Source organism: Aphelocoma coerulescens, chromosome 1A (assembly GCF_041296385.1).
Source record: "Aphelocoma coerulescens isolate FSJ_1873_10779 chromosome 1A, UR_Acoe_1.0, whole genome shotgun sequence".
Lineage (NCBI taxonomy): Eukaryota > Metazoa > Chordata > Aves > Passeriformes > Corvidae > Aphelocoma > Aphelocoma coerulescens.
The window spans coordinates 15156639-15183577 of record NC_091014.1 but is presented as its reverse complement, the minus strand read 5'-3'; the positions used below and the strand labels follow the sequence as shown (position 1 = coordinate 15183577).

At 41.8% G+C, this 26939-nt stretch overlaps 2 protein-coding genes across 5 annotated transcripts in view; one reads left to right on the top strand and one right to left on the bottom strand.

Moving 5' to 3' along the window:
- COG5 (component of oligomeric golgi complex 5) overlaps window positions 1-9607 on the top strand; it is a 182987-nt gene extending 173380 nt beyond the window's left edge. Inside the window, exons 22-23 of one of the 2 annotated variants that reach the window (XM_068994824.1) lie at window positions 7963-8115; window positions 8257-9607. In XM_068994824.1, coding sequence (XP_068850925.1) covers window positions 7963-8077 — 115 coding nt within the window. In that variant the 3' untranslated portion in view covers window positions 8078-8115; window positions 8257-9607. Of the gene's footprint in view, window positions 1-7962 lie in introns of both variants that reach the window. The other variant, XM_068994815.1, reaches the window with a different exon arrangement.
- HBP1 (HMG-box transcription factor 1) lies at window positions 8826-26461 on the bottom strand. 3 transcript variants are annotated; one of them, XM_068994842.1, is made up of 11 exons: window positions 26411-26461; window positions 22332-22520; window positions 21026-21260; window positions 20001-20133; window positions 19092-19203; window positions 18858-18970; window positions 18353-18509; window positions 17648-17792; window positions 14979-15308; window positions 11479-11620; window positions 8826-9926 (listed from the first exon to the last, which is right to left on the bottom strand). In XM_068994842.1, the coding sequence occupies exons 2-11, from the start codon at window positions 22498-22500 to the stop codon at window positions 9909-9911; spliced, it is 1554 nt and encodes a 517-aa protein (XP_068850943.1). In that variant the 5' UTR covers window positions 22501-22520; window positions 26411-26461; the 3' UTR covers window positions 8826-9908. The 3 variants fall into 3 exon arrangements, with proteins under 3 accessions (XP_068850943.1, XP_068850935.1, XP_068850953.1); XM_068994834.1 differs by having other exon boundaries at window positions 22332-22524; window positions 26411-26449; XM_068994852.1 differs by lacking the exon at window positions 26411-26461 and adding an exon at window positions 25551-25569 and having other exon boundaries at window positions 22332-22524.
- Between the last annotated feature and the right edge of the window lie 478 nt (window positions 26462-26939).

Sequence of the window (26939 nt, the reverse complement as noted above, 5' to 3'; positions counted from 1 at the left end):
TTCTAAAGCAGCCAAGAGGAGTCTGCTATAAATATTTACACTTCCTGAAGCTGATAGCACCACACAGTCCCATGCAGTGATTGGGCCAGTTAAGGAAATACTAGTTGATCACCAGTAGATGTTACTAGGATTTATTTCTGAAAAATGAAAATACAAACTGTGTCTCTTCATATGTGTGTTTTTTGAAAATCATACATGTGATTAGTCTAGTTTGTCTACAAAACTAGCTTTTCTTGAATCTCAAGCCATGACACTGAATTACAGGGGCATAGGTAATAGGTACAGGGCTAACAGAGCTGTATATGTACTTAGCTATGAGTATTTTGATGGTAATTTCTGTCCTGATAGTATTGGCAACACTGGCAGTGTTGAATCTCAGTTATAGTAGGGAAAGCCAAGAATGCAAATAATTTGAGAACTGGTGGGATTTTGTTCTCTTCAATTCCTTTTCACAAATTCAAAAATGCCATCCTTAAACTGCAACACATTTTTGTCTTCGCTTGCAATTAAATTTCATCCAGACTGTTTCAGTTAATGGGTTTGCTGGTGGTCATGTTCAGACACTGATAAATTGTGCTAACCATGGAGGTATTAAGGGACAAACCGTGGGATGGAGGTTTTTAGGCTGAGACAGTGTCATCCATGAGACCAAGTAGTGAAGCTGGAATACTTAAGTTTTCCTTTCAGTCCTTTCATTGAATCCTTTATTCATTTTGCATGGCTGGTTATCCATATGTAAGGCAGGCACGCAGACATCAGTCACTAGTATGACCATGAATCACTCATATTTTCTTTAATACTCTACTGGAAGATTTCTGAGCCTGCTCTTTGTGTGTCTCATATGAACCCAAGTTGAACTACAGGCATCTTGCTCTTTTATCAGTCACCCTCTTCAGGCTTTTTCCACCTGTAGTTGTTCAGCTGTGCAAGTTGAACTTTGGATGTTTGGAGCCTTCAGATCCCTGCACTGGCCTGCATCAAGATAATATCTTTATGTTTGCTGCAGCCTTGCAAATGGTAATTTCCTGCAACTTCCCTTTGTAACAACTGTGGAATTACTCTAGGGACCTGCTGCCTAGATATTAATTTCCTTGTGTTACCAGGATCCTTCTAGCTTCATATTAAAGCTAATTGGAGTCCTTCTTCCGCTCTGTAGGTATTAAATGCTTCACTTGCAAAATGGTGTGAATGGTATGAATTAGTCCCATTCTGAGCATTTTTGTGCATTTCTTTCTGCTTGTATTCAGCACAAGGGGTGGTATTTACCTGGCCAGAGGTATATTTGCCAGACTCCCTTTATAGTCAACAAAGAGAAACAGGCACTGCTGGGGCTGATTCATCTCATCCTGAAGCAGGTACCCAAAATAGGTCAGTTCCATTGTGTCCTGAAAGCTCCCATTTTCTTTGTTCAGTCAATGGAGTGTGGGCTGGGACACAGGCAGCCAGCTCAGGCAGCCAACTGCCCTGCAGACATTTAAAGTTAGGTGAGATGACCCTGCTGCAGGTGTCCTCCCTGAGCAGGGATTGGGTTGAAAGAAGCACTTAAGTGGCCAGGGCAATTTTTTTCTTTTTCTTTTTAAATTAAACTTGAAAACTCAACTTTTCTTCCATAAAAGAAACCCTATTAAACTTGACAGGATTTGAGCCAGCCTGAAGGACAGTTCATCCTTTTAAGGGCCAAATTCTTACCTTTGCCATTAGAATGTACGTGAACTCCCTTTATTCAAGCTCCCCTTGCTGAAGCAGAGTTGAAAGCCAGGCTCAGTGAAGGGTTCACTTCCATAACGAGCTGCTGTCCTGAGCTGAGGAGTGGCTCTGACCACTCACCTGCCCGGGGCAGGGACAAATGGCAGCTCAGGGACCAGCCTGAAAGCCCCATCTGTGCACTGGGTTCAGTCTGGTAGGGCACAGACCCGCCAGCTTTGCTGGGAGCAGCGGAGCCGCGCCGGGTGAGCGCTGCCTCTGCTCCAGGGAGCGAGCGCGGCCGGCCCGGGCCTTTCATAAACCCTCGGTGCCGCTCGGGCGGCTCTGCCAGCGCACGGGCCCTTTGATCCCTTCATTTACAGTCTGGAATAACCGGACATGTCTCCTGCTCCTGTCTTGTCCTACAGGTGATGCTGTTGGAGATTTTACTGTTTGGTTTTACAGTAATTTTTATAGCACTGGATTTAATAGACCTGGTGTCAGACAGATGTGCTCTTACACAGCAGATTTTCCATTTTCTGCTTTGCGCTAAGGTTTGCAGAGCAAACAGACTTTTACCAAAGTACTAAAGAAATGTCTGGCCCCAGCATCCTCCAGCTGCCCTGCTGATTGATCGGGACAGGAGTGCACAGCGTGCAATCCCCCTACTGCTGAGCAGAAAGATGATCCCTGCCTCTTCTAAGCTTACGATGTAAATCTGTTTGACCAAGGCAGAGCCCAGGAGGGCAGCACTAGGATTCACAATTCCATATAAAATTAATTCATTAGAGTGATTCTAAATGATGCACATTAAGATCCCTTAAGAACCACAACTCAAATCATACTTCTTTTTTCCTTTTAACTCTAGATATAAATCTTCATGGGTTGAAATAACATTTTAAAGAAGAACTATCAGAATCTTATATAATCAGCTTGTCCTGATTTCCAAGAAAGCTCATGGTTTTGCTCATGCAAGTGAAGTAATTTAATAAGTGCTTTAAAATCCTTTTCCTTATGTGGGAGGGCATCTTAAACTTAGGGCTTTTTTTTTTCCTTACTTTTTATGGCATTTTTAATGAAGCATTAATATATGCAGAACATCCCACCAACCCTTCTTCCATAGCTCTCTTTTACAAACAACATTTGTAATGTATACCATAGCTTGTCTTTTGAAATAGAAACAGATTGCTGAACAGGTTTTATGTCCTTTATTAGACTAGAAGATGCTGAATTTAGGGCATTATTTAGTCTAATCCCTTCAAGAGTATGTTTTGTATATTACATAAACAGGGTTTCTACCATCTTAAACAACAATAATATAACTATATATTACATCTTTTTATATGACAACAGCTGTGATCTCCTCTGTGCTGGAGACTTGATGATAGTGCTTTCACCCATAGCGCTGTTTATTTTTCCACAGCTACTTTGGCACTGGTGTTTTTACAGTGTCCTCAACAGGAGTGAGCCTGCCTTTTTAAAGACAAGATTTTAATGGTGCATCTGAATTGAGTCCTGTACTGCCAGCATAGTTACAAAAGCTCATTTGAGCTAGGACTGCTAAAGTTTACCAAAATGTCATGGTAAATCCTGCATTTCAAATGTTAACAAAGCCTCTGAACTAATTTATCTCCCCAAATTACAGTCAGGTAGGCTTCCCAGCTCCAGTGATGTTCCAGTTTGCCCGGCTCAGGCAGCCTCCACTGAAGTCTGGCTACGTGCAGCAGCAGCCATCTTGCTTTGCCACAAGCAACTTCCTGCACTGTCCATATTTCTGTATGTTGCAGTCCCAAAATCCCACCTTGAAGACTTGTTGACTGTCTTCAGCAAAACAAAATTCCCATCCCAAATGAACTTCTGTAACCATGTCTACTTTATGACCATTGGTGCTTTCAGTTACCTCTTCCAGCCCATTCCTCCAGCTCACTCTGGAGCAACCTCACCATTATTCTCTGGACTACAAACAACCTTTCTCCCTGGATTCATGATTTGTGCCATGGACCTGGACCTTTCCTAACCAAGAATGTTGTTCCTGACAGTGTGGACAGACTTCCTGGCCTGTCACTATGGTGCCATTCTCACAGGCAGCAATGCAAAAGTGTTTCCTGAGCTTGACCATGATTCCCTTGTCAGCTGGTAGGGTGTGGAGCTCCAGGTGACTGTGACTGCCTCTTCACTCCCAGCCTTTAGCAGCTGCAGCAGCTTTTCACCCTCCCCTTGGCTGCTTTCCTACTCCTGCCCATGTGGGAGCAGGCTCCCAGCCTTCCCTGGGTGGGCATAGGGAGCAGGGAGTTCTCTAGGCCAGTTTGCTTTAGCAGAAACACTGTTCTTCCCGTGTTTCAGGTGAAGTTACTGATTATGAATGGGTTTTTAACATTCAGCTTCAGAGTGTTTAAATACTTCTACTGGGGATGCAAGTGTGGGATGCAGGAAAATAGTGAATGCAGTTGGAGTAGTCAGAAAGCTTTTGTTTTCATTGTAAAACAATGTTTTCAGTGTAAAGCTGTACAAGGTCTGTTTTAGAAAAATGCCTGAGAATTCACCTTACAGTATTGATATTACTGGTTGTCTCTGGAGTGGGTAAGAGAGCTAAGATGCTCTCAAGTTGGTCATATTGGTGAAGTTTGACTCCATCTTTTTGAAACAATGCAAGCAAAGCCACAGTAAAAGAGCAAGTGCAGCAGGAGGGACCTGCAAAACTCCTTTCAGCTGCCACTGATGGAGTTGGTTTTGCCAGTTAAATCAGATTCTTTTGGGGCAGAAGAGAAGGAAAAAAGATAAAAGCTGCTAGAAGGTGTGACTGTGGGACTGTAATACTGGTGTATGGCACTTAGCATAGCCTAAATCTCATTCCATCTTGTTTGATCTGATGGGAATAACAGTCTGGCAAGGGATTATCAAGGGCTCACATTGAGTGGTTTTGGGTGTTGCTTTTAGGGTAAAGCTTCTCCCTTTTATCTATTCGGTTATCTCTGTAATCTTTTTCAAGGGCTTTTTCAAAGCAAGGAGATAAGTCAGTTAAGGGATAGCAGTGTTACCATCTGGATAATGATACCAACCCACAACTTCACCAAGAGGTGTTAGAGCTTTCTAAGTTAAGCAGGTCAATATGTTTTTTTTCTATTTTCAGCTTTTGATGACTTCAGAAAACTATTTGAGCCCAACAAACTTTGAGGAGTGTATAGAAGGGAAAAGACAGGGCCACTGCTGAGTGGGAGAGATTTAGTGAGATGAATGACAGCTACAGTAAGAAAACTGTCACAGGAGTTTCTCAACTATTTTTTTAATACAAGGGACTATTCTTTGTAGCAGGTAACTAACGTCTAACATGTCTAACAATTACTGCTGACCAGAGCACTTGAGTGCTGATGTGACTGGAAATGTGAGACACTTCTGACTCTTCTGAAGCATCTCCCCTCATCAGGATGGCATCCTTGATGTCATCCTTGAGCTTTCCCTGCCTCTATCTCCCACCTGCTGCTCAGTCTGCTCATCACATGCTGCCCCCTCATTGCCACAAGAGGCCAGTTTATCTAAAAAGCACAATATCCTGTTGTCCCATTCCCTCAGTCTCACTTATTCTCTCTAAATCTTAGGATTTAAAATAAACCTGTGGATGTGCCTAATCTCTCTGCAGTTCATGATGCTGATGGCCTTTGCTGGGAGTGAAGTGAGGTGCACCCAAAGCACTTTGTGGCCACAGCAAGCAGTTTTTTTCGTTGCCTCTTTCCCTGTAGACCCTGTGCTGCTCCCCAGGGACCTTTGGGAAGGAGGAGGCTGAAGGTTTTCAGAGAGCTGACCAGGTGCAAAAGGTCAGCTTTACTTTAGCTAGATAAAATAAATATTATTCCCCTGCCTTTCTGCCTGTAACAAGGGATTGCTTCTCTGTTGCTGTTTGTTGCTGTACAAAAAACCCAAAGTGACTCCTCACTGTGTATTGGTACCTGGTGTGGACCCCTCAGCAGTAGCTCCACGAGTAAGTTGTTACTGAAATTGAAGAGCTCTCAAGTGCACCAAGGCCAACATGAGGAACTGTTTCGTGCTCACTAACTTTATTTTTCTGAAGCTGCTCAACTCTCCAGCAATCCAGTCCATCCTTCTTTTGTGTCCCCCCAGTCTCAGACAATATGTCCTGGGCTTCAGCAAAGAGGGACTGTGAAGTCTGGATGCTGCATAGGGACATCAGGAGCTGTGGTGGGAATCACCTCGTGCCTATGCTGTTTCATTCCCATGCTCAGAAGTGAAGCTGCTTCGGGTTCTTTGGTTGCACAATTGCACGCTTCACTCTCTCCATCAAACTCCATTAGCAGGGACTGCACGTGGGGCCAGTCAGCTCCTCCTGGTGCGCGCTGGCAGCGAGGCTGATGGATCCATGCATGCGTTGCTGGGCATGGGAAGTGCTGGCAGGAGCGGGAGCAGCCCCAGGACCAGCTCGTGGGGCCGGGCTGTCATTGCCGTCAGTGGCTTCTTGGAACCCAGAGCTCAGACTCGTCTCTCCAGCGAACTGAGCACAGGCTCTTGGCCTCAAGAGCATCTTCCTCTTGCTGATAAATGAATTTAGCTGAAAATTCCCAGCGATGCTCTGACACGGATGGCCAAGCCCTTGCTGATGTAGCAGCAGCTTTACTCACAGGCACCCAAGTGTATTGCGACCCTGCACCTACCATCTCTTCTCCTTTGTCAGGTTTGGTGGGCTCATCTGAGGCTTCTTGGAGCTGCAGCATCACACAGGGATCTTGGCTGCTCCTCTCTTACCATCTTACTCCAGGAGGAGCCTGTGTGTGTGAAACGTGGGCTGAATCTCACTCCTCAGTACTTCTGCTTTCCTTAAGCCTTGCTTGATTCACTGCCTATCGCTGCCAGGAGGCACGTACCAGGGAGCAGCGCTGCCTTAGGTCCATGAACTCTTCGTGCAGGAATGCAGGGTTCCACCAAAGGCTTGTTTGTTGGAAGGAGCAGCAAACATAAATGCAGCTCTGCCTCCACAGCCCACCATCCCACAGCAGTGTATAGGCACAACACTGCAGTTGCTCTGTGTTACCATCTCCCTTGACCCCTGTGTCCCCACCCCCTTCACCAGATGTGCACCTCATCTGCCTTCTCCCAGTGGGACTGGGAATGTTCCTGCCATGTTACTAAAAGCCAGCAGGCTCCCTCACTGTCAGAGCAGCTGTGCTGGTGCATCCTGCACTTCCAGAAAGGAATGCAGGAGACAAAACCCAGGACCACTCCCTCCTCAGTGACCACATTCGCGGCAGGGCCCACTGTCCTCGGGCTGGTGCTGGGAAGGGCTGTGGTGACACTTTGTATTAGAAGAGGAACAGCCAGGTACCAGGAGCTGCATTAGTCTCCACTTGAAATGGGGTCTGTTGTTTGTGCATTTTCTTAAATTTGTCAGTTTTGCTGTAAATAGTGCAAATATAAACGAGTTTTAGAAGGAAACTCCAAGATTATTGTATCAGTTACATGAAGAAATAGAAGCAGAAAAGGGGAATTAAATTCAAAGCTGTATTTTGAGTGTGACAACACTAGCCTGGCCTACTTAATGAATTAGTAAGTTGGAATCTCAACAGATGAGCACTTACAGTGTTTGTTTTACAAATATGCTGTCACTCAACAACACTGTGTACTAGAATGTCGGCTAAAAGGTGACCCTGTGTTGTAAAGCAAGTTAAATACGTACAGACAAGTACGTCACCACAGTTGCCCCTTTTAGCTTTGCCATGTTTTATTTGTGCAGTTCACACACGATGACTCTATGTGTGACATCCTGTGACAACGTGTAAGAGAGCCAGGCCGTGCCTTGCCCAAGCCCTGTCTGGAGTTAGCGTGCATTTCCGAGGACAGCGGGAGTTCACAAGGCTGTGCCAGGAATCACCTCAGGGCATGGCGGGTGTTCACCAGTGCCCCAGTTTTCGTGCTGAAGTTGCACTCTCGGCATCTGCAGCAGCTGGAGATTATTCTCTTCCTTTCTAAAGGTTACCAGTGCAGCACTGAGCCCGAGTCTGTGCGTCAGAGCTGTCATTTCAAGCCATCTGCAACATGCTGCTGCTTATTTAAATGTTAACTTGTTTGCTCCTCAAAACATGCAAGAAAGGAGAGAAAGATCATGAAACAATTATGCAGAGCTTTGCAAGGCCTTCCTTGCTCACTTCCTTCCACAGACAAGTAGGACCATCTGAGGAAAATTTTGCAGGAGGGAAGAAGGCAATTAATTTCAGTTGCAGATCCTGAATTTACAGTACTTAATTGCTTTAGCTACTTTACTTTTTTTTTCAGTGGTGCACTGGAAGCTTATGTTCAATCAGTGAGAACAAGAGAGGGAAAGGAGTTTGCACCAGTCTATCCCATAATGGTTCAGCTGCTGCAGAAAGCCATGTCAACCCTTCAGTGAACACAGCTGGACAACACTCTCATACCAGGGAGTGGACGGTAACAGAGCTGGGGGCTTTGGTGCCACATCTGTATTTACTGTTCATGTAAATTATCCCCAAGTAGATCAGCTTTACAATGAAATGTTTTCCTACTTCATGTCTGAAACTTCTGTCTTCTTGCTTTATGTTCACATTACAGGAACTTACTTATACAGAAATATCGTAAGGAAATTGTACAACTTTTATGTGCTGTAAGTCTACATCTAATTGAAACATTCTTAAGCATTCCTTTTGAATTTAGAAAAGTATAAAATTAGAACTCAAGTATTACAGTGTAATTGCTGAATATCTCAAATAAGGAAGCAGCTCTTTTCCTACAAGTATGGTTTTAAACAGTTGAATACATTTTAGCCGTATTCAGAAAACTACTTTTGAAACATTTGAATCATCAGTTTCCATCTAAAAATCACTAATTTTAACACAAGGAAAAATATTTATAACTAACCTAAATGATTCTCTATTGCACTTCTATTTGCTTAGAAATAATTTATATTGATTTCAACTCTTTTTGCTTAAACTGTAATAAAGAACATTGACTATTCAATCCTGAAAACAGTATTTGAAATTCTTCACTAGCTTCCTAATGACAAAGCTTAATTAAAGTATACTTTGGATGGGTTCATGTAAAGACTTCCATGCAGAACATGTTCATTGCTGCAGGGCTGACTTCGTGATTAGTCTTCTTCATTTTATAAAATACGCAACACCAAATTTTAATGAATTTATTTGAAATAATATACAAGAATATAGTGTGCAAAAATCTTAGGGGCAACATCATGTAGATGTGTCATAAACTGAAATTTACAGTTGTGATTCTTAAAAAAAAACAACACACAGCTGTTTAGTACAGGAAAAGCCATGATTGTAAATGTTCACAGCAGAAGCAATTGTAATCCTAATGCAGCTGCTCTAATTTTAGACAGTTGGAGAAGAAAAAAAGTAAAGTGCAAGTGTTGCACGTATAGTTAAGTGCAAAGTTTGCCCCCACCATAAAGATGTCTTATGGCAAAATAAAATATTGTAGAATATGTGGCAAAGACAAAACACAAAGTTATAACTATGATGGTGATGATACCAACAGCACCACTTTTCTTGAGATAATGCTATTTATTCATTTCGTCCTGTCCTGGGTCATTGTTTCCACCACGAAATGATAGCGCTCACTAGTGCCAGCTGATGCACAAATATCCTTTGTGGATACAAGTTTTCTAAGTGGCATCCCAAGCAGCAGCTCCCTTGCTGCATCACACCAGGCTTTCCATTCCCACATGTTCTGGTAACTTGCTGGCAGCAGGGCAGGCTGGGAAGCTGGAAGCTGATAATAACACTTTGCCATTTCAGAAAATCCCAGGCCCCAGAATCGCAATTAATAATACAGTTGTGCAATACATATTAATCAGCAATAAGAATCAATGTATATAAACAGCTGTTACATATTTTAAAATTCCCCTTTTTGTACATTTTCTTTTAAAAATAAACATTTATACATATCTCCTTCTCCTCTTTCTAAAGTACTTTAGCACCACAGGATATCCATTTTCAAGCCTATTACCTGATACATAATGAAGTTTGGAAGAAAAGTAAGGCAATTTGGTTTAAAATGCTGATAGTTTTTAGCTTACTTAATGTTCTATTGTAAAAAGCAAATCTGCACTCAGATCATTTCCATGATGGTGCCAGTATTTTATGGTCACACATAGTCACAACAAATAGTAAGACCTTGATCTTGCATCTTCTTGCGAACAAGCAACAGCCATTTCGTAAATACAGAGTTAACAGGAAAATTCTGGCTTAATGCTGCTGTGAGCCCTGAGAAAAGAGAAGAGAAAACCAGGTTAGCAATTAGCAAGCAAAGGGGCAGCAAACACTTGTTTTGAAAGCCACAAGTATTTCTAACAATTGGTCAGTTATTTGAAAGAAAACAAAAAGGCCAAACCAGACAGTTTTATTCCCTGATCATCGAAAGACCATCACAACTTCTCTGTCACAGCCTGGAGCCCACTGTCATTACTGAGTAAGGTTACTAGACTGCTAACAGTTCAGTTCACTGAACTAAAACAATTATAAAGGGTATTTCCTGCTGTAACACTGAGGTAACAGGTTCTACAGATCCTGTTCTCTTGGCCTGAAGACTGTAGGGACAAGGAAAATCCCACTACAAGGCAGGGTAAGAAAGCCTTACTGAGGCCAACCCATCACTACACAGCTACACACAAACATGCCTCTGAGTTGCTTGAAACTCACAGCTGAGCCTGTGATCTCACCATCCAAAGCCCAAAACTGCAGTAGTGTAAGAGCAGAGTAAATAAATAATATTATTTTTAATAAACCCACAAGGAAATCTAACAGAAACTGTCACTGTTGATTAAAATAGAATGCAGTGAACAGAAAAACAGCTTGTTTCTAGCAGCTGGGACTTGGTGGAACCTTCTGCAACAAGGGACTGGAAACTGCACAAAGTATGTGCTGCAGAAAGAAGCAGCTCAGTGTTGGAGCATTTCTTATTCAGTCTTAAGGCAACACTTGCATATGCTCTTGAGAAAAAAGCCTCATTTACACATCAAAGGAAAGGGGGTAACTTGAGGACGAAATCTTACACCACATGGATGGACGGTTTCACCAGCCATGTAGATGAAGTCCACACCACACTTCAAGCTCCTACCCAGGCATAAAATGGAAGAACTTGGCAAGCACTCTGTGCACCTCAGTGGATGTTTCCTTCCAATCTACTCTTCTACTTCAACAAGCAGAATCTCATTTTTTTGATGTCTGCTTTACCTGATCTTTCAGCTTGAAAGCCCTTTCTCTTTTTTAATACGTCCACCACCTACTGATACATCGGTGCAGACTCTTAGATTGATGATTTTCTACAAAGTGGAAAACAACTTATTTCCCTACAGAAGTAGTGTTATCTACTGTATTTATTTTACAAGTGAATAGAGTAATAAATATCCTCCCTCAGTATCTTCATATATGCTGATATAAATTATCAGTAAGACAAACAGAAAAATGTGTAAAGAAAAAGCTTTTATGGAAGAAAAAAAGTTCAGGTACAACCTTATGAACTCACTTCAAAGCAAAAGAACATGTGTCCTTCCTCTGCATTTCACAAGCACACTAAGTTTCAGTACAACAGAACTCACATAAAATTCACATAAAAACAGAACTCTCATAAAATATTCAGACAGACCCTATCCTGATCCATCTCCTGCTAAACTGCCAAAAGCAGGTTACACAACACAGGGGAGTAAATGAAGGTTTTGGCTACTAAGAAAGCAGCTTATTCTGAACAAAACACACTGTAGCCACCCATCTGAACACAGGTAACTGCATAATGAAAAAGACTGCTTCACAAACATACAGAATTTGTTCGTTTTCTTTTCCAACAGTCAGGATTTAAACGCTTCTGCTCCTCTGCCAAGGCCTTGGCTTCTAGTGTGTACATCCTTCTTTCCTCATTTTTCATTTTCTTCCACCTGTCACCAAGTATCACACTTATGGCTCTGCAAGATAAATGTTTACAGTACAGTCAGGACAGTGCTAAGAAATACCGTGATTTTTTTTGTTGTTTTTTATCTGAGCACTTTAAAGAAGATTTGAGTTAAATGTGGAAATAACATGCAAGGAAGAAATCAACTGTATCTTAAAATTTTTAATAATCATATTTGTGATTATCTTCTCATAGTTCTTTCAATTGTTAAACAGCTGAGACTTCTGTGTTAGCTGAGCATGGGTCAATGCACATTTTAACATTTCAAAGGGTGTACATTTGAATGCGCAGCAACTGGCATAAACCAGCAAAATAGAGATGTTAAAAAAACCACCACCAAATGGTAACTCACATTTGTTTTGCTCTACTTTCATACTAGCAGATCATATGACAGATTTGCTGAAAATATGTTCTCTAATAATTAGAGCAATGAACTGAATATGACCTCAGCCAAATATTTGATTAACTGCAAGTCCACATGTCTATTTAATCAATATCTGTAGCTTCCTCCACCTTTAATCCATCCTGGGTTAAGTTCCCATTCCTGTGCAAAGGGAACCATTTTTTGTAACACATTTATAACCATTTCCAGAAGCTGAATTAATTCATTTCCTTATAAACTCTACGTCTTTTTACAACATTTCCCTGTACTATCCTGCCATATTGCTTAACTGCACTCCCAAATGTTGGATCAATATCCCATTAAAGCTTTAACTCTTTTAGCTGAATGAAAGTCTCTAAACAACAGCTCTTATCAACGACTATTAAAGCTACCAAGTAGTTTGTACACTTGGCTTCAGATTACAGCAATAAGAGTTCTGTGACTGGCCCTAAGAAAAAAGTGGACACAACTAAGTCCTTTTCTTTCTCCTATTACTAAGTTCCTTGCTGGCAGAAAAGATATTCAAACTGAATCAAGACAAGTAGAGTGTCATCTACCAAATATTTCCATAATATGGCACATGGAGCAATCCTGAAGGCTGTTCTGCATCACAGCAAAAAAATGGATTTGAATCCTGCAAGGCCACGTGGTGCTGTTCAGGTTTCCACGAGCTGCAGAGCACTCTGGGATCACATCCCAAAGTGTGTAGGGACAGCCCTTGAGCCTGTGCTGTCATGTGCTCTGGTGACTCCTTAGAGTAAACTCCTCCAGGGGACACCACATCCCATCGCCAACAAACCCATTGGCACAGCCTCTTTGGCAATGGAATTTCTGGTTTTCTATCCAGACTGAGAACCAGTATCTTTGGTCTGTCATCAGAAGCAAACACACCCAGTTTAATTAGCAGATTTTTCATCTTTTGACAGTATCCAGAGACATATCAACAGAAACCTGTCTGCTCTGGGTCGCCAGCTTTTGCTAGATCACGCACGCTCCTCAGAAAGGAACATGGTGACCCAGAGAGAGGAGGTCTGCAGTAAAAGCCATTGCCTTTCCAAATAAAAATGCACCATGAAATCTTTTTATTTCAAAACAAAAATATTATTTCCCTCATCTCTACTCAAATTAAAGAATTCCTGAACACACAACCAAGTCCAACTATGGTTACAGTGTTACAGTGAACAGTATCTAGAAAATAAAACAAGTGCAGCCCTAACACCTAAGTTTTTCTAACACAATCTTGCAGTCCACAGTAGTTTTAAGTATCATGTGACTCTTGACTTGTGCTTTGAAAGTTTACAAGCTCACTGTCGTGGTGACAGCCTTCAGCTGCTTTGTCTCAGAACAGACCGTTTAACTCAGGATACCTCAAGTTCTGTCCTTTCTTACTCCCGTAAGGAAATAACTTTAGCAAACCTAAGAACTCCACTGTACAGAAGTGACTACTATGTTATAAGACCTACACAGTAATCTGAAAATGACACAAACTTACACTTAAAAAACGTTAAGAGTTGCCTCCCAACAGCTAAATTAATGAATGCTGCAGCAGCACTGGAGTGACAGTAGCTGAATGTCTGTATCAATTACCATTAATGCTATTTCTGCCGTCCTGTGTTTTATGGATGCCACGAAACTGCACCCAAATGCACTGCCTTCCAACCACGACAATGAGCAGTGCCTTTTGAACCACACTTGTAACTCTGTCATCACTTCCCTTCAAGGTAAACCAGCTCGCTGGAATGTTCATTTTCACATCCATGCAGCTGCAGCTCCAGTTCACTGCATCCATTTGAAATCAGCATTTTCAATTAAATATATAACCATCATAAACTTTCCTGGCTGACATTCTGTTCCATTTCTCATTGATAGTTGCAATGAATGTGAAGGCAGCAGATCTGCTTCACTGAACTTACTATAAACATTACAGAATGTATCATTGTCAGGGCATACAAGACTGGCTGAGATTTGTCTGGCAGGATTTTATATCCCAGCACCAGTTACAGCCTCCTTATTAGAACACTGTAAAATAGTAAAAACCCTTTCAAAGCCTTGTCAACTTTAATTTTTACCAGATTTATTTCTAGAATTATGTCACAATGCAATTTTTACAGTAGCAGTTTTTATAAAATTACATACATTTAAAAAAAACCTAAGATCAGTTCGTGTTCATGTGTTTTAGTTCCTATTTACATAGGCACAAATATTGGTGCACATAGCACCAAATACTACTTAAACATAGGTAATGGAAATCTTTATAAATATTTAGAAGCAAATGTGCTAGAGATTAAGAACAAAAGAACAAACAAGAGGTCTTCCCCAAACACAGTCATACGACTCTTACTGCAAGTTTCAGCAGACTGCTGAATGCCTTTAGGGCAAGCAAAATTTGGCAATGTGCTGTCTGGATTATGATCTTTGAGATATCCTAACTATCAGTACTCCATTCTTCAACAGGATATACAGACTGGAAATAAATGCTTGTGACTTCATGACCAATTTGCAATAATATGTCAAGACTTAATTAGAAGAACCAGAAACTCCATTTTTTCCATTATAGCACACGAACAGAGCACCTCATCACCATAAGCAAAGGCTGTTCTGTATTTGTGCCTCTGCACACATATACATGTATCAGTTGCTTTACCCAAATGTTTTCTCAGAAGGTGTCGCGGGTTGGGTTTGTAACCAGGCAGAAACACCAATTTAGTGTAGTGGTTTGGTCTAAAATACTCATTACTGTTTATCTTCTGTGAGATAAGAATTAGGAGAAGGTAAGTTTGCCAAAAACGTCTTGTATCAAGTTCACTGAGTACTGTAAATATTCACAGTCCACTCATAAATTACTCTTTACGTTAACATCTTTCAAAACTTGTTCTTAAAACACACATTTTATTTCAAATGCTAGATATAGGCTACTTAAATCTAAAGGTGGGACACAGATATTCTTCTAACTCACCAGTAATAGCAAAACTACAGTTTGTATCATTACCTGTTGTCTTTCCCTGGATACATCTGAGTGTATTCAACTCTGTATTTTTTGGCAAAAAGCATGAAGGCATTCATTGGTCTTTTGCACTTGTTTGGAGAAGTGGCACTCACAGTACTTGCAGTCCCTGAGCTGTGGCTTTTGCCAGCTTTGCTGTACAAAGGATTGGAGGAAAGATGTGACGATGCAGCAGAGGCACAGTTTTTACTGCTGCATTCTGATCTCTCAGCATCTTGATTGTTTGATCCCCCACAGGACAGCGAAGCGCGACGCTGGCGAGCCATGCTGCTGAGCACATACACTGCAGAGGAGTCCATCGGGGTAAAATCGTAACTACAAGGAAAAGACAGATCATAAAGCCATCGAGTAGTTGTCATGTAAAATCCCTAAATATATGTCCACTCTTCAGTTGTACATTTCTAGTATTTTGCTCTCTTTTGTGTGACATAATGATTTGTGCTTGATGTGGATGTCAGTGTGAAAAACAAAAAACTACAAGACTTTGGCAGGCAAGTTAATATTTTCTTCAATGTGATGGAGGCTGCAACTTTACATGATCTGCTGTGTACTTTCCTCAGCTATATATCAGTTAACTATAAAATGTCTTCAAACTTCATCCTCTTTTTAAACACACTTCTTTCTTTCTGCTTCTGTCCCTACCCTAAATCAAACCTGGTCAGTGAATGACAAGTACAGAAAGGGAAGAATAAGCAGTTGAGTTCACTTGCAAATATATATTAAGGGTAAATATGAAACCACTATATTAAAATGAATTATATTATATTCACTACTGTACAAATAACTTCTCTAGGTAGTTGAATACATGCTATTTTACACAGAAACCTTTCAGCGAGGTTAAAACCCTGCTCAGAGCCCCATGATGTCGCACTATTTGACGCAGTGCTGACAAACGCCTGCCCTCTACTGACAAAACCGCGACATTTCTCCTCAAGGTATTTAAAGTCAGGTGACTTGTTTCCGTAAAATTCAGACCTCCAGATAGGACAAACTCTCGCAATTTTTAGCTGACCAACAACTACAATTAACCTCTAATCACTAAAGAGGCAGTTTAACTCCACAGACTATCGGTTACCATCTCCAGGTGGGAACAACAGGCTATGCTGTTTTTATCATGCGATATGGGGAAAGCAATCTTGGAAAGGGGCTACTTAATCATAAATCTAAACCGCTAAAGTTACCACCACAAGATAAACATAAAATGTATATATGCTAAGGCTCCTCTTACCCACTGCTCAATGAGGCTATAGTTGCATGATTTATGGACAAAATAAGGAGTTTGAAGAGCTTTTCTGCGGACACCAAGTAGAACTACTAGCAAGGAAATGCTGCATGTTGCAGTCCAGCCCCCATCTGCAAAGGTAGCTCCTTTTGTGAGACAGAACCACGCAGAAGAGCGGAGCCTACAAGCGGCCTCCAACATCCCTCAGCAACGTACAAGGCAGCGAAGAAGGGATAATGCCAACCATCTTGCAGGCTCTCACGAGATAAGGAGAAAGGACCTCTCTGTTCTACAATAGGCCAGCACCCTTCCTATTACTTATCTCCTTCCCATAACACAGCAACAGGATTTTGTTTTTAATTCTTCTGTCCTGTTATCCCAGCTGCAGCTGCTGCATGCTCCTTTCTCAATCACTCCCTTCGGCCCAGAGAAAGACAAGGAATTAGAAGTACCACAGAAGGCAGTATTCAGCTGGGCTGCAAATTAGTAAGGAGCCAGAAATCCAGATTTTTCAGTGAGATGTAGATACAATGATTCTAAAAGCTCTCTACATATGCAGTTCACAGTAGGAGTTAATAATAAGAAAAAAAGCCCAGACAGCAAATGAGTGAAGCCAAGCAATCTGAACTCACTCTATGCCAGACTGAAATCATACAAGAGCTCCCAGGGCTTGAACTGCAAACAGCATCTTAAATTCCTCTTTTTCTATTGTAAAAAACCAAAGCTCAACGGATTAAAAACAGATGCTATAAAGGCACTAACATCATAGAAAAATATGGATTTTACTGAACCTTAAAATCCCAAAATAGTGTGGAAAAATCTTTGTAATTTCCTTAGAATCTTAGAGCAATTTATGTTAAACAGGACTTCTGAAGGTTATCTGGTTGAAGTTCCAGCTCAGGCAAACCCCAACATTAATCAAACTCTGAAGTTAGGTAAATTTGATCTAATATAAAAGAATCCCAAAAACCAGATTATACAAAAATAATAACTAATTATGAACATACTGTATTCTAAAGCCATTGCACATGCATTTACCACTAAGAAACTACTCAGGTAATTCAGACATAGCGTTGGATATGAAGCATGAGGTAACAGCTAGCAGACATACTATTGTCAAAAATTAGTACTAGGTTTTTCAAACATAATCCATTTTACCTGGAGAATTTATAAAGACAATATATATATTTTTACTGTTTTATCTAATGTCTTCAACTGCCCTAAAAAGGGGCTAAAATGTTATTTCACTCCAAGGCACTACTTTGCAATTCAGCAGAGCACATAATTTACACAGCTTTCCTAGTATTATTTTTCCCTATCATTTGTCTTGTATTACCAAAACTATTCTCTATAATGCTTCAAATTCTTCTAGACTTAAGGTGCCTACTCATTAAATACAAGAACCACTGAGGCCACTTTATCCAAAAATTACCTTTTAAATGTATCAAAAACACCTGAATCATCAAAGTTAATGGCATCAGGGTGTCCAGGAGGTAGACACAGATCTCCAAGATGCATTTCACAGCATGGAATGCCATGCTGTACCACAGTCAAGCTTGGATAAAAAGATGACCAACCTGAAGTGGTAAAGAGTTAAATTAGACAAACGGCCAGACAATCTCTCCAGTTCTTCATTGGAGCAATCCTGTATCTCGAAATTACATAATTTTATAAAATGTTCTGATGTAGTTTCTTTCACCCAAAAGAAAAACCAGAAACACTTACTTAGGGAATTCTTACTGCAAACGGTTTCTTTTTATCTCAAATAAAATCTCATTCTAGCAAAAAAGGAATCAAAACCTGGAAACTTTTACCATAAAAAGTCCATGTTTAGCAAGTGAGAAAAGCCTCCCTTATTTGCAGTTTTCCTTTCTTCCCCCCGCCCCCGTTCTTTCTGCTTTCCTGAGCTCCATTGATATACTCAATCAAATCTTTCCTTAAGAGATAAGTAGTCTTCCTGGAGCTTTATGGCTTTACAGTTTTGTTTGTTCATATTCTGGATTTCTTTACAAAGACAGTAATTTCTACACCGCAGCTTTTATCGCTTCCTTGAACAGTATGGGATGCCAACAAAATCTGCAATCACCTTCTGAGAGTATTTTAATATACAACCAAGTGTACTTGAGGTATTTCATACCTTTATTTTTAACATAAAATGGATGATCGAGTCTGCATTCTACAGTAAGCAAGCCATCCTCCACTGTGCCAGGATCAAAAGTCAGCTTCAGCACTGACTCACCACAGGAAATGCTTTCTTCATGGGAAATCAACTTCAAACCATTGGAACCATAGTCCTGTTAACACACATACAATTCAAAAAATTTCCCCCAAGAAAAGCATATATCTGTGTATACTATAGGTGTATACTCATCATCATACATTATATTAAAAAATAACAATATTCTAATTGGCATTTCTATCTTGCTAGAAATTAATAAAGATGATATAACATTCAAAACATACATCAATTAATTCCGTTCAAGTGCTTTACAATGAGATACTCAAACAGCACAATGATCTGCTCTAAACAACATTAATGCCAATCTGTTTTCCTGAGGCAGTAATTACAGGCACAGGGATAATGTAAGAAACTAAGTATTTGTTACAGGTATTGCAGTGAATTTATTAGAACTAATGGCTACCTTGTAAGGACTGACTGGGATATTTTCCTCTTTTCCACAGCTTTCAGATCTTGCAAACTCTTCAACATCCTGCCATTCTTTATTGCGTCCCTTATGAAAGCACAAACGAGAGCCTAAGAGATTTTTTCAAGGGGAAAAAGAACATTAGTGTTAGGTAAAAAAAGCCTGTGCTACAAGAAAAAAATAAAGGACAAGATAAAACAAATACTTATTTCATGATACATGTTATTTTACCTTTTAGAAAACAATGCCAGACGGTTGAGGGCCAGGAATGGCACCATCCTAAATCATCATCATCTGAAAGTGATGACATGCAGAAAATGCCAGATTCTGATTCACTATTGGCCTGTTAAAAAAAAAAGCAAAATGGTGTTGGTATTTTACTGCAGAGTATTTTACGGATTTGCACTTGTGGCATCATTTTGCCTTAAATACTAATAGGAATGTAACACGAAGACAAAGATTAAAGGAATGCAGTAAATGTGAATGGAGCATTTTCATCTCCTTTTGTGAGATGCAGCTTGACAATTTTGAGTTTCATTCTCAGAGACTCATTTCACCCCTATGGATTATCTTATGCTCATGTGTAAGCATTTTACACCTCATCATTCCTTGGTCATCTACAGAATCACTCAAAGCACATTACTCTATGGTCCAATTACTGGAAAGCTGTAGACTCAAGGCAGTTGTAGATGAATCACTGGAGAAAATTCAGTGTTGTTAACAGACAGATTTCAGATACAAATTAATGTAAGGGAAAAGGAGACATAGGACTGACAGGTTTTGTGGATCTAAAAGGAGAGGGATGCGTATTTCCTTCTGAGGCATCAAACAAGTTAACAGTTTTTTAAAGCTTCCCATAGAAGGAATTATAACAGAAGGAGAGCTTTCTTATAAAGTGATCTCGTCACAAAAAATATGAAGTAGCACTACAAGCCTACCCTGTGTGGTAAAATGAAAACTAACAGAAAATCTTAATAGCTTAATAGCTTAAATCTTAAAATAGCTTAAATCTTAATAGCTTAAATAGCAATAGTAGTAACACTACACCTATGTTTTTCTTTTTTAAACTGGTTTCCCTTTTCAAAAAACTTAATCCATTACTCTTACATGTTTGTTTTAAAATGTTTCAGAACAACTCACCCTTTCATGTCTGACTGGTGTTTCATCCACATCATTCTTGGAGAAGTTAGGATCATTGTTTGAAGATCCTGGTGGAGGACGTGCATAGGAATGTAAACTTTTGCTTGTTGCTATTATGCGAACAGGAGATGATCTGCAACAGAAACATGTATTTTAAAATATCTCAGATTAAGACAACATGAGACTTTGCTGCCATTACTCTAAAATGCTTTTGTTGCAAATATTTCCATTTGCATGAGCTGAACACCAAATAAACCTCCCACACACCAGTATTTCAATGGGATGATTAAAGGGTGCAAGCCCAGGCAAAGAGAACATTTAGCATAACTCCTGCATAGGTTCTGTATAGCACCCAAATGACAACAGCACTTCCACAGTGGCATCTCCTTACCACAATGCTGAAGTTTTTACACAGATCTTGAAGTAAATACCAGCTCTTAAAGATAATGTAAAGACATCTGCTCTGTCCAAATGATTAAATCTCAACTCCATGACTATTAACAGTATTGCATTGAGTTTTCTGATTATAAACCTAAGAAAAGCTGTACAATAAAATGTGAAGCCCAGAAATTTCCAAGATCCCACACTTGTTGCTCACAACCTTACAGAATTTACAGATCACAAACCTGAGACAGTTATCACTGAAATACACATTTGCACTAGATTTCCAACTAGCTGTTTAAAAGAAAATCTGAAGTCTGTGCACTAGAAAGCATTAAGAATTTAATGTAGCAAACTCCTCTTAGTTTTTATCTGCTGCTTCACATGAGATAAATGTCCATAACTTCTGAGCCTGCTGTGGATAGGCAATGTCTTTATATCATCCTATGTCATTCATGGCTGGAAACTAAGCAGCTTTTGCACCAGGCTATGGGACGAGTTCTGTTCATGCATTCACAGAAAAAATAAAAAGACCAAAAAATAAGGCTCCAGTTCAAAGTCAGAGGGTTTAAAGAGTGAAGGAAATGTTTCTGGAAACAGTATTATAAATCTCTATAGCTCAAAATTGAAATGAATGTCTGTACCTGTTATAAAAGGCGCACTGCATCAAAGGACTCTGAGGACTTGTGGCTATATTTGCTAATTCTGTCAACCAGTTCACCCCATTCTCACAAGAATAAGCATTTTCTGGATTGCTGTTTGAGGTATGTTGGCTCCATGAAGGCCTTGAACATTCCTGATGTGAAACATCAGCACCAAGCTGAAAAAGTGCAGGTGGGGTAGAATCTGTCTGCACAGCCTGTAATTCAGGAAGATCATCTACAAAGAAATGCACAAATTACCATAATTATTCTCAATTCTAGCTGACCCCAAATCTTGCAAATTAAAATAAAAAAGGAACCACAATAAAATAATTTTATTTTCTCATATCACAACTACGAACATTTCACAAACCCTATTCATAAAAATGGCTACAGAAATAGTAACATCTCTAGTCGATTATACATTCACACAAGAAATTTAAGAAAAAATTAGGTAACTAGGTAAAAACATAGTTCTGATTTTTAAGTTTTTATTAGATTGACCAGTTTACACAGAACCATACTGCAGAATTATTCAAAAACAACATGGTTCACTAAAACACTAAAACATTCCACAAAAGACAACCAATCTGTCCTTGAAGGTGTGACACTAAAAAAATTCAACATCAGACCATGTTCAAGGTAAAAGGTTTCTACCAGGGAACTGGAGTTAAATAACTCAGATTAAATAAACCATGAAAGCTGTGTATACAGCCTGGTAGGGTGAATTCCTATCAGTAATATATATCGTTCATATTCCATACAGAATAGCAGAAAAGAGCCCAGCTTGTTAAGAGAAGTCTGTGCTATATGCTGTCATGTAACTAAGTATCAATATTCTTAATCACAACATACCTTTAATTAAATGTGTTAATAACTCACTGATTATATCAATACTTTCTAAAGTATATGCTGTTTTTCTCCAATATCTAAGGACCAATGTTCCTCAATCCCAGAAACTTTATTTGCAGCAGATCTAAAACAACCTAATTTCCCTTTAGGAGGAGCTCTTGAGCTTTCTGTTTGTTTTTCTTGTGCCAAAGAAACCCCACTCCTCTGGGGATTAGAAGCAGAAATTTGTGGCTCTGAGTTCAAGAACACATTTGAGTCAACAGGCCAGTGTGTCAGAACTGGAAATGGGTTAAAGGGAAAAGGGACTGCAAAGTGAGACCTTCAGATGTCACAATTCCCTGCCCTTCTCAAGCTGAAAATCAGGAATCTCATTCAGTCAGCTTCCAGTAATTTCAGTAAAGGACATCTAAAAGAAACTTCAGAATTCAGTTTCTTCTGAAAAAATCATGTTATTTACCAAGTTCCATGTGCTCATCACAGGATGCATATCCAGGAGAAGAGGGCAGGTTTTCATTACACTTCAACAACTCCAGTGACTCGTTCATCCCTGAAGTTCTCTTGTCCACTACCAGAAGGAGTTTCTGAACTGCATTAGGCATTTGATTTGTCTTCACTTCCCACACCATGTTAGGATGCTCCAAAGTATCTGACTTTAGAAAGAGAGAGGTTAGAAATTTGTATGCATGTGAACCGTTTTAAGTTGCATCTGATATACTTCATTACCAGGGCCCTAAATCCTCATTAGTCTGTTGACTATCACAGCATATTTTAGGGGTGTCTAGACATGATCTTGTACAATCCTTACAGAAAACAGAGCTAACCTGGAAGTCAAGATGCTGCCTGGGGCCCTGGCCACTTGAGTTTCTAGTATCTTGAAGGATGGACACTCCCTGGCACTTCCCAGGAACCTGTTCCAGTAACCAACCACTCTTGCCTAAAGAAGCTGTTCCTCACACAGGTTTGAACTTCCCACAGCCTGTACCCACTGCTGCCAGGAGTCTGGAGTTCTCTCCTCAACCACCACTCAAGCCAAGATAATATTCACTTGGTACCCTAAGCCACTCAGCTCATTACAAAAGGCAATCAGATGGGTCAGACAAGATTTGATTTTGGCTAATCTGTCCTAGCTATTCCCAGACAATTTCTTGCCTTACGAAGAGGGTGGACATGGCTTTCAGGAGAACTTGCCCCATAATATTCCTGAAGGCTAAGGTAAGGCTGACCAGCCTGTAGTTTCCCCACATCCTCCTTCCTGAAGCTGGGTGTGACATTTTCTTTCTTCCAGTTACTGGGAGCCATCCTGCCACCAAATCCACTTCTTTTTGGAGACCATCCTCAAAACACATCCCTGCCCACGGCAGGGGGCTTGGAACTAGATGATGTTTAGGGTCCCTTCAAACCCAAAACATTCTGTGACCCATGACTGACACCTGGAGGGATCCCATCTGGTCCCACTGCCTCATGCACGGCTGCATCACGGAACCGGCCTGCCCCTCACTTGCTCTGCTTCTACCACAAAGAAGTGTCTCGCTCTGTCAGAGGCAAGTTGCTACACCCAGGGACTTGAGGAGCCCAGGAACAGGCCTGGAAAATGAAGATCAAAGCAAAAATGCTGTCCTCAACCTTGTGAGATCAGGTCTCCTCTGCTATTTAGCATCAGGCCGACATTTTCTCCAGTTGCCCTTTCAGCACCAGTGTCTCTGCAGAAGCCTTTTCCACTGCCCTTCCTTTGTCTGGCTTCCAGGAAGAGTCTCAAACACACTGGACTCCTAACATCCTTAGCTGTGTTGCAAATGGAAAGATAAAGAAGCCTCTACTTCTACTAAGATATTTCACTGCAGTTTCATTTCCCCAAATCCCAATACTGTAATGTTTATACCAAACCCACTGTTTTGAATCATCTTCAGAAGAGAACTGTGTGCTTATTCTACACAACCTCTGCCTCTAAAAGCTGGCAAACAATGTTATCCAATCTTTACTAATTTGGTTATCTACTGGGGTTTTTTTCAGGTGAGGATGAATTAAAGCTACCATAACATTGATTACTGTGTACTTTAATGAAGTGTCCTTGAAAAAGTAATCATGAGTCTGTCACGAAATAAGAGAAAACACAGCTTAATAAGAAAGAAAACCTGAGAAGTCTACCATGTGCATGTCAACTACGTAAGCTACATTAGAGAAATACCAACCATAGCTTTAAAAAGTGTAATATTTTCATATCATAGAATGACTGGGTTGGAAGGGACCTCTGGAGGTCATCTAGTCCAACCCTCTCCACTGCTAAAGTAGGTTCACCTACAGCAGGTTGCACAGGATCATGTCCGGGAGGGTTTTGACTGAAAAATTTCTAACTGTCTGATCACCTAATCTTTCAAATATATGCAAAACTTATATAAACTTGCATGCTAAACATAAAAAGATGTTTGATTCTACTCAAATGGCACTACTACAAAGCTACATCAGCTTTTTCTGATTTAAGGTGGAGAAGAAAGGTCAGAGAAATAAGAATATGTAACTCAGACTATCAGTGACACTACTTTCACCTCCAAGAAACATCTTTAACACAATTTATACCCCTGTCACCCATGAGGGACAGTAAAATTACAGAACACCACAAGAGCAGATAGCTCAGTTATTTCTGAACAGAAAAACCAGACCTCACTAGTACGTATCAGGACCTTGAAGATTATCTCCAAATCTAATCAACTCCAAAAAGCCACTCCTTGTTTTTCTGGCTTATCTACATCTTCCCTTTCCCCTCTTCTGCCCTGTTTTTTTTCCTCTATTTTTTCCTCTCTTCCTTTCCCATTTTCCTGCCAAATTGAAGAAGCAAACTTATTTCTGGAATGTTACCTTCTCCTTCCTTCCTGACAGGTGTCAAGACTTGAAAGTATGTGTCCTCGTATCCCAACACTCTAAAGGTCAGAGGTAAGATACAGATAAAAAATGCTAGTCTAACAAGAAGGATACTTGTTTGAGAAATGAATTATTTCTCCAAGTCACAAGAATTTCTCAAAAACAAAGCCATCCATGTACAAAAGCCAAAAAATCCTCTAACAAATTAATTACGAAGAAATTGAAAGAAAATTACAAAGAAAAACAAGGAAAGTGCCCAACTTTACTTTTCAATTTTTTTTATTCTACTTGATTAAAGCCTGCTTTGGATATGTCAATGGTTTGAACAGGAAGGGGATTGGTTATTAATTAGTTTGTAAATATTTTTTTAAATTTAACTTTATGCTGAAAATTTGTTGCATCAGGTGTTGTCTAGAACCATGCTTCACAGGACTTTAATTACTGTGGCTGTCTTTGGAGGCTAAATGAAATTATTATTTTGTACTTTAAGTTAATTTGTCATGCTAAAACAAATGGCACCATTAACAAAGACCTTATTAATTGAACCGTGTCTGTTTTTGAGGGAGAAGAATAAAGCTGGGAAAAAAGTAAATAAAGACTGTGGCTGAGAAGGGGTTCAGCAGGAACTAAGCAGCATCCACCCAAACCGCACTGCGCAAGAATGCCTGGGTGGAAATGCTTCCCGTGGTATTTTTCCTTCTGCTATTTGCCTTTCTTCCCCCAACCTACTGACGAAGTTTCAGGCCAGGTCTACGCCTGAGCAATAAGCTGGACGGAGTTTAATTTGGAGAACAGCTTCTCCAAGCAAAACACAACATACTGGCAAGACTGGATCTACACCAGGGACTTTTCCTGGCGCAGCTGCTTTGATCAGGAATCCTCGCAGCACATCCCCGGCCGTGCCAGAGCGCGCAGCCGAGGCAGAGCGTGATTCACCATGTTTTCGAAGCCCGGGCGGCCTGTTCGCTGACTCAGGGCGGGCCGCGCTCCCGCCGCAGCCCCAGCGCTGCTGCGGGCCCCTGAGGACGGTGTTCCCAGGGCGGCCCGGGGGCGGCGGAGCAGCGGGACCGCCGGCGGGACCCCCGGCAGGACGCCCCAGGGACCCCCGCACAAACCCCCTCAGGGCCTCCCCCCGTCACGTGACCTTGTTTACACCCGCGGCCGCACGGCGCACGCGCGCTCGGCCCCATTCATTCGAACTGCGTAACACCGACCCGGGGGGCCCCCCCCGCGCCCCGGCCGCCGCTCCCCCCGCGGGGCTCACCCGCGCCCACCGACACCCCCAACACTCCCCATCCCGCACGGCCGCTGCTCCCGCAGCGGGCACACCGCCCTCACTGACAGACTGGGGCGGACAGCCGCTCCCCAGGGAAAACAAGGGGGGGACACCCCCCCTATTCTGCTTGTTTTCGTGATTTGGAGGGGCCCAAAGGTGGCCGGCACACCCCGGGAGTTTCAACCCAGCGGCGCGAAAGGGTGGCGGCTCCGCAGGGTCGGTCGGGGAAGGTGTACAGTAAACAATGTCCGGGGTTCCCTTCGCCGTCAAAAGCCTGGACCCAGCGGCCTCCTCAGCTCGGCCTACGCCGCTACGATTCCCCTCCGACCTCCCCGACCCCTCTCATCCCCCGCCGGAGCCTCGCAGCCCCGAAAAGCGGCAGCTCCAAACTTTGTAGCACTTACCGAACCCGTCGCCATTACCGAGCTCCCCTCGGCTGCCCCCCCGCCCCGTCCTCTCAGCGGGTCCCGCCCCCGCCGGCCACTACTCGGGCGCTGAGTGGCCAGAGACGACGTTGCTCAATTCGCAGCCGGTTTCTATTGGCTACCTGGCCTGCTTGTCAGGCCTCCGCCCGGAGGGCGGGCATGTTTTGACTCTCCCGCACAGCGGATTGCACCGCGCCGCACATCAATCACCCCCATGCGGCGCCCCGATTGGCCGGCGCCTCCGCCAGCACGCGCAGGAGCATTCTGGGAGCTGTAGTCGCCGCCGCCGCCCGCGCCTGCCCACGGGTCCGCGATAAGACGACAGCCCCCAGGATGCCCCGCGGGGCCCGGCGATGGTAAACAAGCGGCGCGGGACACGTGTACCCGGCCCGGCCGCTGCCCTCCGCCCGCGCCCCCCGCCCGCCCCCGCCCCGGTTCGCCCTCAGCAGCGCCGTGCGGAACCGGCCCGCGCTGGGCCCGAGTCACGGCGGCAGCGCAGAGGGCAAAG

What these genes read in the sequence shown, in the direction of transcription:
- HBP1 (XM_068994834.1), bottom strand. An exon ending in CAGTGCGCCTTTTATAACAG is followed by an intron (nt 20,134 to 21,025) that starts GTACAGACATTC and finishes TTTCTGTTGCAG; the next exon opens with ATCATCTCCTGTTCGCATAA. An exon ending in GTTTTTGATACATTTAAAAG is followed by an intron (nt 15,309 to 17,647) that starts GTAATTTTTGGA and finishes TTTTCCTTGTAG; the next exon opens with TTACGATTTTACCCCGATGG.